Source organism: Carassius gibelio, chromosome B1, assembly GCF_023724105.1.
Source record: "Carassius gibelio isolate Cgi1373 ecotype wild population from Czech Republic chromosome B1, carGib1.2-hapl.c, whole genome shotgun sequence".
Lineage (NCBI taxonomy): Eukaryota > Metazoa > Chordata > Actinopteri > Cypriniformes > Cyprinidae > Carassius > Carassius gibelio.
This window is the reverse complement of record NC_068396.1, coordinates 191961-210375: the sequence shown is the minus strand read 5'-3', so window position 1 is coordinate 210375 and position 18415 is coordinate 191961. Positions and strand designations below refer to the sequence as shown.

Sequence of the window (18415 nt, the reverse complement as noted above, 5' to 3'; positions counted from 1 at the left end):
AGAATAGCTCATATAATACAGCACTACTGTAACAGTAGACTTATAATAAGGCAGTCGATTGCGCATCTTTCTTTGTTTTTTAATTAATAAGGTAACATCAAATCCATACCTAAGTGATCTTTCATGTAATATCTACTTTGAGACATGTTCTTAGCTGTTGGGCTGGAAAATTTCTATATCAATCACTCATAAGTATCAACGATTTGCCATCAAACAGTTCGCTTCCTTTGTGTTAATGACCCTGCTTTTGTGCGTAATGAATCTTTGATCTCTGATATCTTTGATACTTCATCTCAACTCATGTTATGCTGGAACTGTTCAAAGGCACTTTGACATCAGTCAGAGTTGATCGTGCAGTGGTGGCGTTTGCACAGATGTGCAGGTTGTTTTGACTTTTCTTTCTTTATTCTTTTTAAGCCAGTTACATGCGCGCTTTTTAGGTCATATAAATGTACACCTGGCTAAGGCAGCCAACCGAAACTTTAAATCTAAGAATGACAGCAAGTTGTAGAAATGAAGTATGCTATGTTTCACAAGATTTAAGTGATTTTAATTTAAGATTTTATAATTCAGCGTAGCATAACACTTGCCGTTTCTTTGCTATTAATTATTAAATTCACTGGCGATTTCTGAGAGAAACCCGTTTCTACTACACTATTTTTTTCAGTGTATAAACCAAATCGCAAATCAAGAAGAACACACTTTTTGGAATAGCCTACTAACGACACACAACATACACACCTTGAAGTCCTGTCTCTCTCTCGCCCTCTCTCTCTCTCGTTCTCTATCGAGCACCGCCCCCTTTCTTTTCTTTTTTTTTCTCCTTGGCTTCCACCTGCTTCACACTAGAGATTCGCCAGAGCGCGTCAGTGCGCGTAAACCCCGGGGAACGGAGCGGATCGGTACACAGTGCGCATCCCTCTTCTTCATCCAACTGCACTTTTCCTCGTTGCAAAGATTTGTACATGATCTCCACAATGTTGCCTTCTGCACTTTTATCATAATCCATCAATGGATTAAACGCGTGGATGCAGGTGAAACCGATCATCAAAGAAGACAGAAGAAGAGGATCAAACGATCAAGGAGTTATGTTTCAAGCAGTCATCTATAAAGGACTCAATTAGCATATGTCAAGAGGGCATTTACATAAGGGCCATATTTAGGCTGGTGTCTCAGAGCAGAGCCAGTCACATCCAGAGACCACAAGAGGAGAGAAGCCGCATAAGCTTGTGCTGGAGTGCTTAAGAGAGAGTATTGGATACACAGGGGACCGGTGCAAAGAGGAGTAGCCTGGAAGGTCGAGAGAGCATGTGCTAAAACCAGAAGATATAGAGAGAGATAATCGGATGTAAACACGCATTGACTGTCAAAGCCGCAAGCAGTGACTGCGCAAAACACCAGGGAAAGAAAAACCACAGGGGTTCTCCTCAAGGTAACTTTTCTTCGAGTGTCGGTGATGGATGCAGTCGGCGAGCTGGTGGGCAGCTTCTCTCACGGCTTGGAGAGCTTTGCGCACGGGTCTCATTTTGTCCTCACGCCCCCCGGGGACTCCGGTGCTCTGATGAACGAGCACCTCGTCTCCGCCGAGCGCCTGTCACGCAGTGCTTCACCGGACCTGACGCATATGAAAGGGATCCTCCGCCGGCGGCAGCTCTACTGCAGGACCGGTTACCACCTCGAGATATTACCGGACGGTTCTGTGCAAGGCACGAGAAAAGACCACAGCAGATTTGGTAAGTATTTTTCATCGTTGCTTAATTATTATTAGCTATATAGTCTGTGCTGCTAACAAAACATAATAATAATAACCACATTTACCATAATTTTGGTTTTATTTTAATTTTTATAGTATGCTTGTGTATTAACAAGCATATCCACAACACAATTGCACATGCAGTTCACTTATGTAAATAGACTGACCAGAACTGATGGATATTTTAATGGTTAACTCTGAAATCAAATAAAAAACATATGCATTATACATATTTCAATAATGAAATTGCTGACTATTGGTATGTAATTGCACTGTAATGTAAAATGTGATATTATCATGACAACAGTGATTATTATTATTTTCATAAACCTGTCATACTGTGCTCGAATAACATTATAATATAGCAAAACACAGTGATTAAGTGTGAAAGACGTCATGAATTAAGTATAGGCCAGTCTGATGCCACTATTGCAGGTGCTTGTCCTGCTGTCTTAACTGGGAACTAACAGCTGTGCCTTTCTCACAGGTATATTGGAATTCATTAGCCTCGCTGTGGGGATGGTGAGCATCCGTGGTGTGGATAGCGGATTGTATCTGGGAATGAACAAAAATGGCATACTCTATGGATCTGTAAGTATAGCACATTTTCTTCTTACTGGTACTGTGCCGGCTGTATATTATTTTGAGTAATGCAACAATTAATTTCATTCATAGCCTGGTCGTGCTAAACTGAGAGAGTGATTTATGGCGTAATTTCAAATAGCCTTTGGACACAGTTTATTCTTCCATTTGCAGTGTGGTTAACCCTTGCCTTGCCTCGTTTTCTCTTAGGAAAAGCTGACAGCGGAGTGTGTGTTCAGAGAGCAGTTTGAGGAGAACTGGTACAACACTTACTCTTCTAACCTGTATCGGCACGGCGAGCGAGGATCCCATTATTATGTAGCCCTCAACAAAGACGGGACATCCCGAGATGGAACTCGCTCTCGGAGGCACCAGCGTTTCACGCATTTCTTGCCACGGCCTGTGGATCCAGAGCGGGTTCCTGAGCTTTACAAGGAGATACTAGGTCACAGCTGAAAGACTGAACCGCAAACCTAAACCCCAAAAAAGGACCTGCATGTTCTTTATCCCCCTCAGACAAACCTGTCTCAGGAGAAAGCAGTGCAGACGGGGGGAAAAGAGGCCCCCTTTTGCGGGCCAAGGTTGGAGCATTAGCAGGAGATGGAAAGCCCTTGATTGGAGTGGCAGGAACCAAAGGTCTGGATAGTTCCTGAAGAACAGAACACTGTTTTGGATCCATTCACACCTGCTGTTCGTAGGACACAAGGGATTTTGGAATAAAAGAGAGCACTGGTGGACTACTTGCCAGAGAATGATGGACATCTACTACTACTACTGAAAATTCTAGAAGGCTTCTGAAGGAATTCTGTGAAATGTTTTTGAGATTTCATACTCTTCTAAACACTGGCATGGACAAGCAGGAGACAAACTCCTCCAAACATTTCTCTTTAGGTCCTTTAATTTATGTTTTTTTAAAGATATTTATTTTATATATTTATTTATTTTAAAAGAATATTTTTACAAGAATATATGCAACATGTAACAGGACGTCATTAGAGCTTTATTTTCTACCACTATAGAGACACGACTTCTAGAGATAGAACTACTGAAGAAAGTATTTTCTTATGATTTGTAAATTTTCCGGATGTATGTGATCCACCTTGGTGTCCCCCCGTTTTTGTTTTTCTCTCATGTCATTAAACCAGATCCTTAAAAGCCTGAGAATGTTCCAGAATTCACTGGGGAATTAAACAGTTCAAATGACTGCATTTTGTTGTGTCTGTCCTTTCAGTAGAAACATAAGGTCACCTGCCAGAGGTGAATGGTTATTGAATGTCTATTTGGAGAAAAAGGTCGACTTTAAGGGAAACGTAAGCAAGGACAGCAGGTGTATACAGCTGTCTGATTCTCATTGATCCTGTTGTGGTGAAATGAAATCAAATGAGTTTTTAATCGCCTAAAAGCTTAAACAGTTATGCTAAACAGTGCATGATAATATAATTTGCTAAAAAATGTTCATTTAATGCTTCAGGATCTTTGGTTCTTTCCATTTCACTCTCTCTCTTAATACCCCACTGTTAAAAAGGCAGCACAATGCTATCATTAAAACACAATGACCTAAAAACGATTTCCCCTCCCGTTTTCTTCCAACGGCAACCTTCTCAAGTGACACCTTGGCCTGTAACTCTGGCCTGCAGAAGGCCCTTTACAAAGTGGCCTTCTCTTTTGCTAAGTGTCTTCTGAAAGCATGCACTAGGAGCTTTCGAAGCTGTTGCAAAATGCAGGATTCTGGGATATAGGTTTGCTTAGCCAGTGCAGGTGGAAGTTTTCTTAGGAAGCATGAGGTCATTTCAAGACAGACAGAGTCACGTGTGGTCTGAAATATCACAATTACGCCGACTGGCAAGTGCTTTGTGCTTTCCCATCTCTTGTTTCTTTCTGTTTGATGCTTTTCACTCCCCCCCCCCACCCCCACGGTTGTGATTCATTGGCTTTGATGACACTCGATGTGCTGGCTGCCCGTCAATCTGGCTGTCTGTGAGAGTGAGATGACTGTATGTGTGTTTAAGGAAGGAAATGATACTTTTTAAGTAGTGTAAGGGGAGAGGTGGATGTGGGGCACACATGCGTTTCCAAAATAACACTAGTATGAGGGCTTGTAAACACATTACAGAGAAATAGGGGAGAGCATATTGAGAGCATTGTAACAAATTTTGTTTACAAACTCTCTCACTTTGATATAATGTTTTCCCGTTTAAAATAGTTTAGAAATATACTACATCTCTAAATAGTGTAAATGAGTGTCAAATACAAGTGCATTACTCTCACTATACTGGGGTCAGCATGGAACACTAAAATTATGCAATTTATGCACATTTGAATTAAAAAAACAGCAAATAAAAATAAAAATAATCAAATGCAAAATTTCTTACAAAAAAGAAATACGAATTTTGAGAGTTTTTCCGTTTAAAAGTTCATAAGTACAGCTTACATAACTTTCATGTTGTATGGTAGGAGTGTCTGAACTGTGTGTCTTTTCCCCTTTTTGGGGGGTGGGATGATACTTTTATTTGTGTGCGCAGGCATATCAGCAAGCTCTGTATGTTGTGTGATCTCTAAATCTCTGTGATGATGAGCCAGGGGTTCTCCTAACTGAGAGTCAGTCTGCCGGCACACACCCCAGCCTACAACACACACACAGGGGTTTTCCCCCAAGCAGAAACACTACTACAGTTAAAGGATGAGGTGAGGCTGATGTGGCCAGATCGACAGACCTACTTTTCATTATTTTCACCTCAGAAAGAGAGAGAGAGGGAGGGAGAGAGAAAGAGAGGCACTATGTAGTCACATATTTATGTTTGTGAGAATGTGTGTGTGTGTGTGTGTGTGTGTGCGTGTGTTTGGACAGTTAAAGCATGTGTTGTTTTAAGACAGGTGTTGAAGTGAGTGATCTTTCACCTGCATGTCTTTGTGGCTCAGGTAAAAACTGCACAGGTGTCCATGCGGCACGTCAAAGGAAATACACACACACACACGCACACACACACACACACACACACACACACACACACACACAAACACTGATAATGAGAGAAGTGTCAGATTATGGATGCTTGAGGGAATTGTTATTCTGCTAGGTCATTTTTTTCCAATTGTGTGTGTGTGTGTGTGTGTGTGTATATATATATATATATATATATATATATATATATATATATATATATATATATATATATATATATATTAATCAGTCACATCCAGTACACATGGATAAACATCCAGTACCACATATTTTGTGTGAAAAATATAAATAAGTAAGTAAACATAACATAAATAATATTCAGACAACTTGTTTCTCCCAGAGAGCAACACAATTATGGGATAGAGAGTTCTGCTTAAATCTTGTGCTTTTCAGATTCCTCTCCTGAGAAAAAAATCTCATATGTGTTTCTGAAAAATGTCACAAAATGCAAAGACACCTGCAAGCATGCAGTCACACAATCTTACATTTACTAGATTTCAGGTGAAAAATCTATTAGGTTGAGGTTAAACGCAATGTAATTTCAATCTCCAGTATGCCTCATGAGCTTTGAAACTTCTGAGATATAATAATGTATTCTTAAGAAAGCAGACTACAGAGAGAAATGAAAAAATTCTACAAATGAGCGAGTTCCTCTTTCTGCCACAATGTTTGTAGATGTTTGAGGTTGACAAGCTCATTATAAGTGTAGTTATGTTCAGAGTTAACATAATCACTGTTTGTGCCTTCATATCTACCAAGATGGTTTTAGCTGAACCACTAATTCATCACACACACACACACACACACACACACACACGTCAAAGCACAGATACATGTTAAATCACTATGTTCACACAGTACCATGGTACTTTTTACTTTTCTTTTCTGGAAACACTTTAAGCTACATCTATTTTAATGATTACACCCCTTTCTAATATGCAGTGTTTAAATCAATCTGCATTTATTTAAAATGGTTTCTACCCAAACATTTAATCAAGAAATCATAACTTAATATTTTGCCTTGAAGACAAATTTAATCCAAAATATTTAGACATACATAGCCTTACGAAGATTCATTTATCTAAAGAGAGGAAGTTGCCTGTGACAGTGCCAGCTTTCGCATGATGGATGAGTAAGACTAATCTGTACTCCCCATCCTGAACTCCTCTTAAAGCTTTGTGAGGAGAGAGATTGAGTGTTGCCTTGGGGTTCAGTTTGATTGACAGCATGCTCCCAAAAGACGATCCTCTAATTTGCATTACTTATAGGGAACATGCCTTGTGTAAATGCAGCAGATTTGGGCCTACAGTTCACTCTTTAATGGGATAAAACACTTCAGCTGAAGAGGAGGAAAAAGAATTGCCAAAGAGAACCATTCTGCTGCTGTCTATTTAATGGAAAAGTTCAAACAAAATGATAATTCAGTTAACTCACTTTCATTTAGTTTTAAACATAGTTTTCTTCTTCCATAAAACAAAGAAAGAAAATATGAACAACATGTAAACAAAAGCAAACATGTTGCTAGAGCTACAGCGTAGGGAACGATTCAGTCTGTTCATTACATACAATTATTGTATGGTTTCAGAAGATTTGGAATGTAGCACATAACTCTTGTGGACCATTTTACAATATGGTTATTGTTTAAATCTACAACTAAAACGTCTCAGGTTACGTATGTAACCATTGTTCTTTGAGGGTTCTGCGTCTGAGAATGCTTTGAGTACCATGGAGGAAACATGCAACACCATGGAGGAAACATGCAACCAGAGGGTGTCTGCCCACTGACTGCCCACAGAGAGGGGAGCGGTAGTCCACAATAGACCCTCAGGGTGGAGTTGGTCAACCCTGCGAAGAGAAGGGCCAGACAGTTAACTGCTGGCGGTCTCCACACCAAGAAGTGAAAAGCTTCCACTTCAACGAGTAAAGTTTCCTCATTAAGGAAGCTCTGGATTGGAGAATGGTCTCAACAACCTCGGTTGAGAGACCGGAAGCTAAGAGTTGTGCCTCCTCAGAGACCACACCTACAGCCTCCAAGCTCCGTGCGGGGCCACACCCTCTGCCTGCGAGAGGAGATCTCTCCTGACGGGAACCTCCCATAGAGGGCCATCGAAGAGAGAAATCAGGCCCAAGAACCAACCTGGCCCAGCCAGAACGGGGCTACTTACAGCAGCTGGACTCTGTCCAGGCGCACTCTCTCCAGAACTCCCGGGGGCAGAACAATCGGGGGAAAAACGTACAGACGAAGCCTCTGCCATGTCTGTACCATGGCGTCCGGACCCATTGGAGCTGGATGAGTCAGGGAGAACCAGAGGGGACAGTGCGATGTCTCTCATGTTGCAAACAGATCCACCTGAGTCTGGCCAACCTCTCCAACTCTGCTTCATCACCTCGCTGTGAAGCTGCCATATCCCTGGCCTCGGCCCCTTCCTTGACAGGATGTCTGCTCCCATATTAATATGCCCGGGAATGTAGACTGCTCTCAGCGTGAGGAACTCACCCTGGGACCACACAAGGATCTGGTACGCTAATTTGTATAAACGGCATGAGTGTAGAGTTCCTTGGTGGTTAATGTTAGAGACCACTGCTGTGTTGTCGGTGTGCAGCAACACATGGTGACCTCTTAGACCTCCGGGAGAAAGTAATGTAGTGCTCGAAGCACGGCCAGCATCCTCATGCAGATGATATGCCATGTCAGATGGTGCTCACTCCACAGACCACGGGCAGGGAAGCCACTCATAACCGCACCCCAGCCAGAGTTACGCGGCGACAAGGAGCTCCCAGCACCAGACCCTCAGACAAGAACCAAGGTTTTCTCCACATGTCCAAGGCACGAAGGCAGCGCCACGTGACCTTTAGCATGCGAAGTGGGTTTCCCCTCGGGGAGAACCCCTTGGTCTTGAGCCACCACTGTAGGGGTCTCATTTACAGCAGGCCAATAGTATAGGCATTGGACAGAGCTGCCATCAGACTCAGAAATTTCTGAGACTGCTTGGCATTGAGTTCCCGGCCTTCTCTCACTCTTGCGACTGCAGTGAGGATCGACTCAATCCAATCAGGTGACATATATGCCTGCATCATGGTCGAATCCCACACCACGCCCAGATAAGTGGTTCTCTGTACTGGAGAAAGCACACTTTTCTTGCCGTTAAGTCTAAACCCCAGCTCTTTCATGTGAGTGAGAATGACACTTCGATGCAGAACCATCATCTCTGATTGAGTTAATATCATCCAATTGTCAATGTGGTATAGTTGTGAAAGTGTGGGGTGAGAGTGCAAGGCCAGAGGAAGAACTGTACTGGTAGGTTTTTGCCCCCAAAAGCAAACCTCAGGAATTTCCGATGAGGAAGGATGGAGATAAGTGCATCAGATTGTGACACACCAGTCCTCAGACTTGGCCTGTGCAAGCATACTGAACTTCAGTACCCTGACTGAGCGGTTCAAAAAATGCAGATCTAAAAAGGGACACAACACCTCGTCCTTTCTTGGAACAGTGAAGTACTGGCTGTAGGACCTGGACTTTGCAATGCAATGAGGGACCACTTCGATGGCCTCTATCCTCAGAGAGTGTCTACTTCTGTTCCCATATCAGAGCCTGCTTGGGGCCCACCAGGGTGGGAAAGTTCCCACTGAACTGAGGTGGAGGAGAACCAAACTGGATTCTATGGCCTCTCACTATAATGTGCAGGACCCACTGAGACACATTTGGCAGTAGTTTTCACACTGCCAAATAGTCTACTAAAGGAATCAACCTCTCGAGACTGACATCTGGTGTCATCAGAGCAATTAGCTCAAACGGTGCACCGTCAGGAGACAGCTGAACTAGGTGCTCTGGAAACCGCCAAGGAGTTCGCGAGCCTCTTAGCACCGACACTTTTCCGGGGGGTAACTGAGAGAAGCGCTAGTTGGTGTAGCTGCATCCTGGAACACCGGCATGGTTGGCAGATCAATCTCCTGAGGGCACTGCGAAGAGACGGGCACCATGTAATGCGGTGTACACCACTCTTCCCCAGAGGGGCCTGCCCTCCGAGGTCCTGAGCCACAGCATCAGGAATCTCGTAGCTTAATTCTCCTAAAAACAACGGTCCTCAGACCCACGTCATCTGCTAGGAAGACTAGACCAGAGCCTGCTCGTGGTAGGACCCCATGAAGCACACTTGGCAGGGGCTCCCACACCACCAGCTGCTCTAGAGACCTCGTAAAGCTAGTGAGCCTCCTAGCACCGATACGTTTCTGGGCAGTAACTGAGAGAATTGCTCGCCAGAGACCACTGTGCCCTGGAACACCAGCAGGGTTGGCAGTTTGATCTCCTGAGGGCACTGAGGAGAGACGGGCACCATGTAATGCGCCCAGTAGCCCCTGACCGCCTCAACCTCCTCAGAGGAAGAGAGGTAAACGTGTCTTCTCACACGAGAAATTACATCCCAAGAGCCCCTGTACATCCAACTTCTCATAGTCAGATAAATATTTCATTTTATTCCTCAGAATTAAATGCAGTCAACAACCAGATGAGTAAACACAATGTGATACATGCATTGCCTCTGTGTTTCTTTTTTTTTTTTGCCACACAAACAACATCAGTGTCCTCAGAGAAAGATGAATGCTGCAGTGAGATCTGCCTCAGAGGGGTAAGAAACCGCAGCACGGGCTTTCAAGCCTCGAGAACGAGCTCTAAATATAGGGAACACGGGTGGAGATAGGTCGAGCCGTCTCCAACCTGTTCGCCAGATTATGTGCAATTCCCGCGATCTGCTGAGGCATGGCGGCGACTGCAGATCGAATGCACGGACACACTCATCGGAGCGTGCCAGCGAGAATGGAGCGCTGAACAGTGAAAAAAAGCAGATTCAGCCCCCGAGAGCCGACTGCACAAGATCCACTCCTCATTAAAGCTGCTCATTATAATATCAGGCATAATATGCTTGTGCAATTGATGCTTGTGCAACTGATGCTTGTGCAACTGGCGAGCTCATCGATGCCTTCCACATCAATCACCTCAGAGAAAGACAGGCAGAGCGTCGTGCCCTCTCACCAGGGAGAAAGTACAAAATGCTCACAACGCAGCCGTCAACTCCCTCGAGAGCTCTCTCAAGCAGACAACACACAAACTGTGTATGTCCCTACCTTTTTTTTTTTTTTGCGGACAGTTTTCACCTTAAAAGATAAATACTACCTCACAACATTGTGTCAATCCCATTTACTCATTGCCTCTGAAACTTTCACCAATCATAAAAAGAATTTGTTCGGATCAGGTTAAATTTTCTGAGTTTTCACATCTGTAGCATTTATGTGTTACTTTGTGATGTAGAGCCGTAACAGAAAAAGTTTTAAATTTCTGATGACTCGTTCAGGTGATTGTGAGCTAACTCTTTTGTTTTTGATATACATTAACTTTATTTATCGTGCATGGGTTTACATTTTTGCAGATAGAGTAGTTTATGTTCACATTCAGCTACATAACACGCTGAAAAAAAAGGTTTTATTCGAAAAGGCACAATAGGTGCACGTTAAATTTAAATACTAAAATTACTGAAATAAACTTAAGATTCAAAGTAAATATAAAAAATGACAAATGCACATTACATTACAAAATTACAAAAAAGTTTATACAAAACTATATTATAACCAGTGTTGGGAACGTTACTTTAAAAAAGTAATTAGATATAGTTACTCACTACTTGTTCCAAAAAGTAACTGAGTTAGTAACTGAATTACTCTATAATAAAAGTAACTCGTTACCAGGGAAAGTAACTATTTGCGTTACTGAAAAAAAAAAAAAAAAAAAAAGTTGCTATATGTCAAATATATATATATTTTTTTATTTCAGTTTTCACAAGTTAAAATGAGTAGAACAGACAGGTGTTCTTACATAACCTTCGATATTTATTGCACGTCAGCAGACAGTTTTATCATGCACTTCAAGTATTATATTTGTAAGAAAAGTGTTTTTGGCCACTAGCTTTGTAGATGCGTGTGTAGCACAATGCATGTACACATGCATGTTCTTGCCTTGGACCACAATTAATTTGAAGTAGTACTTATATCTCCACCTTGAAAATGCCAACTTTTCATCGGATTGCTCCTGACTCGCCATTTCTACTGCTGCTGCGAATCTCTGTGTAACTGTTGCGTGTGTGTTGTGTGTTCGTGTGTGTGTTTAAAAATTTAAGCTTACACAAAGCAAAATAAACAGTCTCAGAAGAAGTGTCCTGAGGCACCTGTCTCATCTTCTGATGTGTGTGCATGCTCGTGTGCACACACACACACACACACACAACACACTCCCCACTGAGTGATGGCTTGCAAGGATATATTGATTGCAAACAGTACACTTTCACTGCTGCACTTCATCTCAGAGCTGCTGCAGTGTGTCTCTACATGTGGATGTGTCACTGTGAATGAGACTGTATGAGTTGAGCTTATGTGTCCCATTGGAGTTCAATTACGTCTATACATATTATATAAATATACACACAGTATATTTTATTTCAAGTATATGAATATATCATCTGTACATCCTTCAAATGACTGAATTGTCACGCACAGTTCTAGACAAACTCAAACGCGCAGCCAAACTGCTACTATCTGCCTTTGATTTTGTTTAATGATTTTAACCAAATGAGAATGTTGTCTTCCCTCTTCTAACAATTATTGGATCAATTTTACATACTTGTTCCCACAGGAAAAAAAAATCACAGATGGGACTGCTTTAAGATCTCAGTGGTTTCTTCTGGACACAAATGAGATAAAATGTAAATGGAGACTTTTTTTAAATAACTCCAAAAAAAGAAAAATAAATAAATAAATAAAGAAAAAAAAGAAAAGATAAAAAAGAAAAAAACTGTACTTTCTCTGTCTTTATCGTTCTACTTCTCCTGGCCTGCAGTTTATCACCACAGTGAGATCAAGAAGCAAATCTGAAGAGGCGACAACAACCCACATGTGCATGCACACACGTGATGAAAGCTGCAAGGGCTTGCTGACATAATATAGTCAGATGGAGGTCTGTGCTCACTGCACTGCTTATTGCTGTTTTTTTTCAAGCATCTAACACAATGAGCATCATGTATTTAGGATTGTGTGTCAAACTGAAAACGGTTTAAAGGAATAGTTCACCCCAGAATTTTGTCATCATTTACTCACCCACAAGTTGTTCCAAACCTCTTTACGTTTCTTTCTTATATTGAGCACAAAATAAGATATTTTAAAGAACCAAACAGTTGTTAGTTCCCATTCACTTACATAGTAGGAAAATAAATATGGAAGTCAGTGTTGATTATCAACTCTTTGGTTACCAGCATTTTTCAAAATATCCTCTTTTATGTTCAACGTGAGAGAGAAACTCATACAGGCTTCGAACCACGGGGAAGGTGAGTAAACGATGACAAATTTTTCATTTTTTGTGAACTACTCCCTTTAGAACCCTGTGCAAATGTTCAATAATACAGTTTTATACATTTCATATGTTTACATTTATGCAACATATTTCAAAAAATATATTTATTTGTAATATATTTTCAGCAGCCATTGTTCCAGACTTCAGTGTCACATGGTCCTTCAGAAATCTTTCTAATATGCTGATTCGGTGCTCAATAAACATTTTTACTTGTTTTGCAACTGAATTTTTATGTAGAAACTGTGATACATCTTTAATATGATTATTTGATGAATAGAAAGTTCAACAGAACAACACTCAATTGAAATAGAAAACTTCTGTAACATTATAACGGTCTTTATTGTCGCATCCTTGACGAATGAAAGTATTCATATGACATATACAAAAAGCAGTAATCGTGAAAATAATTTACTTTAGGGTTGTTAAACAAGTACAATTTAACCACAACGAACAACTTTCTTTGTACAGGGAGCTTAAAGATTAATAAGGTTTAACATTTTGCACTGCTGCATTTAGCTGTTTTTGAAGAACATGTCCTGTGCGGATGGCCCCAAAGTCAGCAATGAAAGCTCGTGCAGACAGTGCTGAGATCAATCAGACAATCAGAGAGCGCATGAGCGAGCGAGAGGAGGGGAAGTGGTGGAGAGCGAGTCTCAGCAAGCCTTTAGAAACACAACTGACACAGGCAACTCTTCCTGTTCATGGCTTTCTTTCTCACTTTATACGACACAATAATTGTGGCCAACATGTGGTTCTGGTAACTACGGAACCTTTATTATCTAATATTACTGGCATGGGCCAAATTTGGTTAAAATGAATGGTACTTGCTCACAGTAAGTACTGTAACAGTGATGGCCGACATGGGAAAACAGCTCATTCTAAAAAAAGAGAATAATGAAAAATAAGTGCTCTGTCTACCCTTTTTTTCCCCTCTCCTGCCATGATGTGTCATCAGTTATTTAAAAAGCTGTGTTTGTGTCAGCGAGTTCAAAGGGAAACAACATGTACCATAAGGGGCTGCTTTTACCTGCATGTTGGAGAGCAAACATTATCTTGTTTAGATTTTTATGTGGTTTGTGAGTGTGAGTGTGTGTGTGCACTTCAAAAGCGGCTGGTGGTGCGGCGTGCAGCCACTTCTACTTACACACACACACACACACTCAAAGAAGCCACAGCAAGGAGAGGAAATTCCCTGGTTGGGAAAACCAAGGATCACTCACAATTAGATCTTGTGATAAGCAACAAAGATATCATTGATTGTGCGTGTGTGTGTGTGTAGTGTGTGCGAGTGCACACTTGTGTTTCTGCAAAGTATCATATCTCAAACCCATAAGTGATCATGAGTGCGTTAGAAAAGTGTGCAAATCTCCAGAATCACAAACCCTTTGTATGCATTTTTTCTGGCATACACCCAGATTAGCTCATTGAGTGTATTTCCTGCACAAACACATAGAAACCCAAGCAATCGCCACACTTTCCATTCTCTTGCTCTGACAGCTAGGCAGTGGCCATCCGTGTTTGATGCTGTCACCTAATTCCAAAGACATTGCAAAGAGCCAGCTGGAGAAATGTCTTTCACACGCTCCGTCTCTCTTGATGCACATGGCACTAGTTTTCCTAAACACACACATAAAATGACTTAAATACTTTATGAAGTGTAGATAAACAGTTTCTGAGACACTGCAAAAGTTTGTTTTGTGTTTTTCTAATATATAATCACAATTTTAGCAAATGTTTTTTATTATAAAATATTACTAAATTGCTAAATAATTAAGTAATTTACAAACAATAACTGCACACACAAACATGTTTGTTCTTAAACATAAATGTGTATATAACTATGTAATGTGTGTGTAATAATTATAAATATACAGACAAACATTTAATTTTTAATTATTAATACATTGCTACATTTATTATTAATATTTTAAAACTATATATATATATATATATATATATATATATATATATATATATATATATATATATAGTTTATAATAAATAATAAAATAATATACACACACACACACACATATATATATATATATATATATATATATATATATATATATATATATATATATATATATATATATATATATATATATATATATTATTAATATATTTTGTTTGTTGATATTTCCGAAATGGATTTTACATATTAAAAAGCACTTTTAAATATAATTTAAAATGTTAATATATTATTTATAATACATTTTTTTATGTTAAAAATATATATTAAACATATAGCAGAAAATATATAATATTAGCATATTAAAATTTGAATATTAATGTTTTTATAAAATTATTTGACATACATATTTGTATATACATATTAATATATTTTGAAAATACATGATTCAAAATATGTTATAAGTGTTTATTACACAACTGATTGGTCAGTCTGATGTATGTTATGTATTTATTAACATAAATTAACAGTACATTTCTGAATTAGTATTTAGTTTCTCCTTATTTTGCTGTAAAAAATGTAGCACTTGAGCTGCATGAACTTAACAAGTTTGCGTAAAATCTGATGAATATGTTATATCCCGCATGATTTGAGAATGGGCCAAAGAGCATCTTGTGCTAAAATAGAAGCAAGAACATCTGACAGTAAATACAAAGAATTATGAAATACTAATTTACTCATATTAGTGACCTACAGTATAAATAAATAGTTTGAAATTTTCTGTTTTGTATCTTATCTTTTATCTGTATTTTGTATCTTAGATTTTCAATGCACACTCAGACCTTTGGATGCCACTGTACATCCCTAGACTCAAACTACTGCGAGAAAACAAAGTGTGGGTTTGTGCTTGTGTGCTGGCATGCGTGAGTACCTGTGCGCGCGCGCGTGTGTGTGTGTGTGTGCAAGGGCAGACTGGATAAACGTTATATTTGCTCTGACAAGTACAGGTCTTTTCATACAGAGCCCTGCTGTGTGAAAACAAACATGTCTATCTGAGAGGAAGCAAACAGCTGAGCATCACCACTCCACCTCCACCCTGCACAACCTTTAGCCCCAGGGAAGAGAGCTTGCTTATGTGAGTGTATTTGTGTATGAGAGAGAGAGAGAGAGAGAGAGAGTGCTTGTGTGAACCCATGTGAAACTGCTTCAGATCAAACAAGACAATAAAAGTAATGTGTTTTTCCTCCTCCTCTCTCTCTCTCTCTCTCTCTGCATCATTCACACACAGGCGAGGCTGAACACCTAGATTATTCTGGTGTTGTTTTGCGTTGTTATGCACCTTAAGAAAAAATAAATGGCTCAAATTTAGGTCTTTCATACTTATTATCAGATATCTTTCACTAAGGCATCAGCTTTTTTTTCTACAATTAGCATTTTTTCTCAGCTACAATTATTTTACAATTAGTGGTCGACCCGTATATCACCAAGGCCGATATATCACGTTTAGCTTAGAACCATTTATTCCTTAGGATCCAAACAGGGATGAATTTAATAGCTACCAAACACTTCCATGTTTTCCCTTTTTAAAGACGGTTACATGAGTAGTTACACAAGTAAGTATGGTGACACAAAATAAACTTTTATTTAATAAACCCATTTGTGTCTGCTTTTTGCATACTCATGTAGTATACAATATATTTATGGCCTTAAGGAAAACTTGTTTGTGATCTTTATTTCTACATGCGTGTGTGTTGCTTGATTTTGCTGTTGTTTTGCAACCAGAAACATCCTCTGTTAGTGCTAAATTACATCCTTTTTTAAATGAGTCTGATGTCATTATCTGTATCAAATGTTATGAATTACGATTCTCAATATGCCAACGCCAGTCAGTGTATCATATTCAAGAGCCTTTTTTTATATGCCACACACAAACCCACACACACAGTGGTGTGGTCTGACCTCCTTCACACTCCTTTACGCTTCCAGATCCCAATCTCACTCGGTAGCAGCTCTCCCATGCAGCTTAGAGATTACGCAGCGATTTTGGACCGCTACGTCTCAGCATGGGTTTGGACCGCACTTGCAGACAAACAGCCAGAAGGACAGAGCTGCGAATACACATATACAAACACACAAAGAAGGCCTTTGTTTGTGCAGGAGACTCTCTGGTCTCGGATATCAAAGAGAGATGCGGCCGCCGAGACAGACAAGCAGTGAAGAGGTGACAGGATGCGGGTGAGAGAAAGATACAGAACTCTAGGGAGACAAACACCAAAAGATGGGGTTAAGAAAAGAAAGATCAACATAGAGATGAGAAAAAAGGACAGCGATATTGAGAGACCGCAGAGATACGAAGACAGTTTTTGAAGTGAAGTACGCTGAGGTCTCACACGGCACACCCACAGCCGGTCTGATGCAAAATGCAAAATGCAAACAAAACAAAACAACAAAAAAGCACCATCGCTAGCTAAGATCACCAGTTCTTTTTTGATTGGCTTGTGATGCTAAATTCTTTTCAGGAAAATGAATCACTGGATTTGCAACAAGTACATTAATTTTTAACAGTAGTCTGTTTGAAAATAATATTTGGATTTTTTAGGCATGCACAATATATTGGTAATACTAAACTGGCCATTACTAGAATATTTTTAATCTAGTCAATAATGGATATTTAATTGTGCACGCTCATAATGTATTGTTAGATTTAAATGACCTTTGTTAGAATTTAAAGTTCACTCAATGTATATCTTTAATAATGTTAGCAATTTTATAACACTGTTAAATGTAATCTTTAGCATATATATATATATATATATATATATATATATATATATACATATATATATATATATATATATATATATATATATATATATATATATATATATATATATATATATATATATACTTCAATTATAAAAATATAATTGTAAAAAACATACATCAAATATTTTTATATATATTTATAATTTTCAATTTAAAATCTATGATTTTTTGTGCCTGTTTAATTGTGATATGTATTTCATGTATCCCCTGCCTCTATACGGCACCTAAAAACAAAATAATCTGCTAATGTCAATCAAGTGGTCTTCTTCTGTCTAAGTGAGCAATGCTTGGTTAAAAAAGGCCACTATGAGGACCAGACTTTTGCCGCAGGTCAAACAAAGTGAACCACTCAAGTTCAAGCACTCAAACAGCATAGCAAATCACACATTTTTGTCTCAAAGGAGCAATGATGTCAGCTTTCTGTGTGTATGGCTACGAATTATTGACTCGAATGGATAACATTCCTCAGCATGGTCTCGGCATGTTGTGAGAATCTTATACACATGCATGCACCCTTGCGAATGCAGACACAAACAAATCACTCCGCAAACAGATACAAGAAGACAGCAGCCTGCCAAACCACTATGCCAGTGCACACATTCAGAAGAAGACAGAAAGAGACAGAGAGATAGAAAAGCTTGTAGGGAGGGAGTACGTTAGTGTCTAAAGGGAAATTCCTGGTGCCCTGGAGAGCTGCAGATCTTAAAACAAACTGTAATGACACACACAGTGCTTTTAAAGATCTCAATTTAAACACACACATAAATCAAAGTCTGAGGATGAGCAGAACAAGGGAATATGTATATCTTGCACTACATACAGAAACGCTCTAATGGAAAGATACAAAACCACACGCCACGCTGATGGAAATTTGTAGATACTTCTGGAGGGAGGGGACGGCTTTGTGTAGATAATGAGAAATTTATTGGCTGAAAACACAAACGCATGCAGTTCCAATTTGAAATCGTTAATATTTAATTCATTTGG

The 18415-nt window shown here is 39.6% G+C and overlaps 1 protein-coding gene across 1 annotated transcript; it reads left to right on the top strand.

The window, feature by feature from the left end:
* Positions 1-887: 887 nt before the first annotated feature.
* LOC127949319 (fibroblast growth factor 20-like) lies at positions 888-3533 on the top strand. The gene is made up of 3 exons (XM_052546417.1): positions 888-1733; positions 2241-2344; positions 2546-3533. Exons 1-3 carry the CDS (start codon positions 1457-1459, stop codon positions 2789-2791), a joined length of 627 nt encoding a protein of 208 aa, XP_052402377.1. The 5' UTR covers positions 888-1456; the 3' UTR covers positions 2792-3533.
* The last annotated feature ends 14882 nt before the right edge of the window (positions 3534-18415 follow it).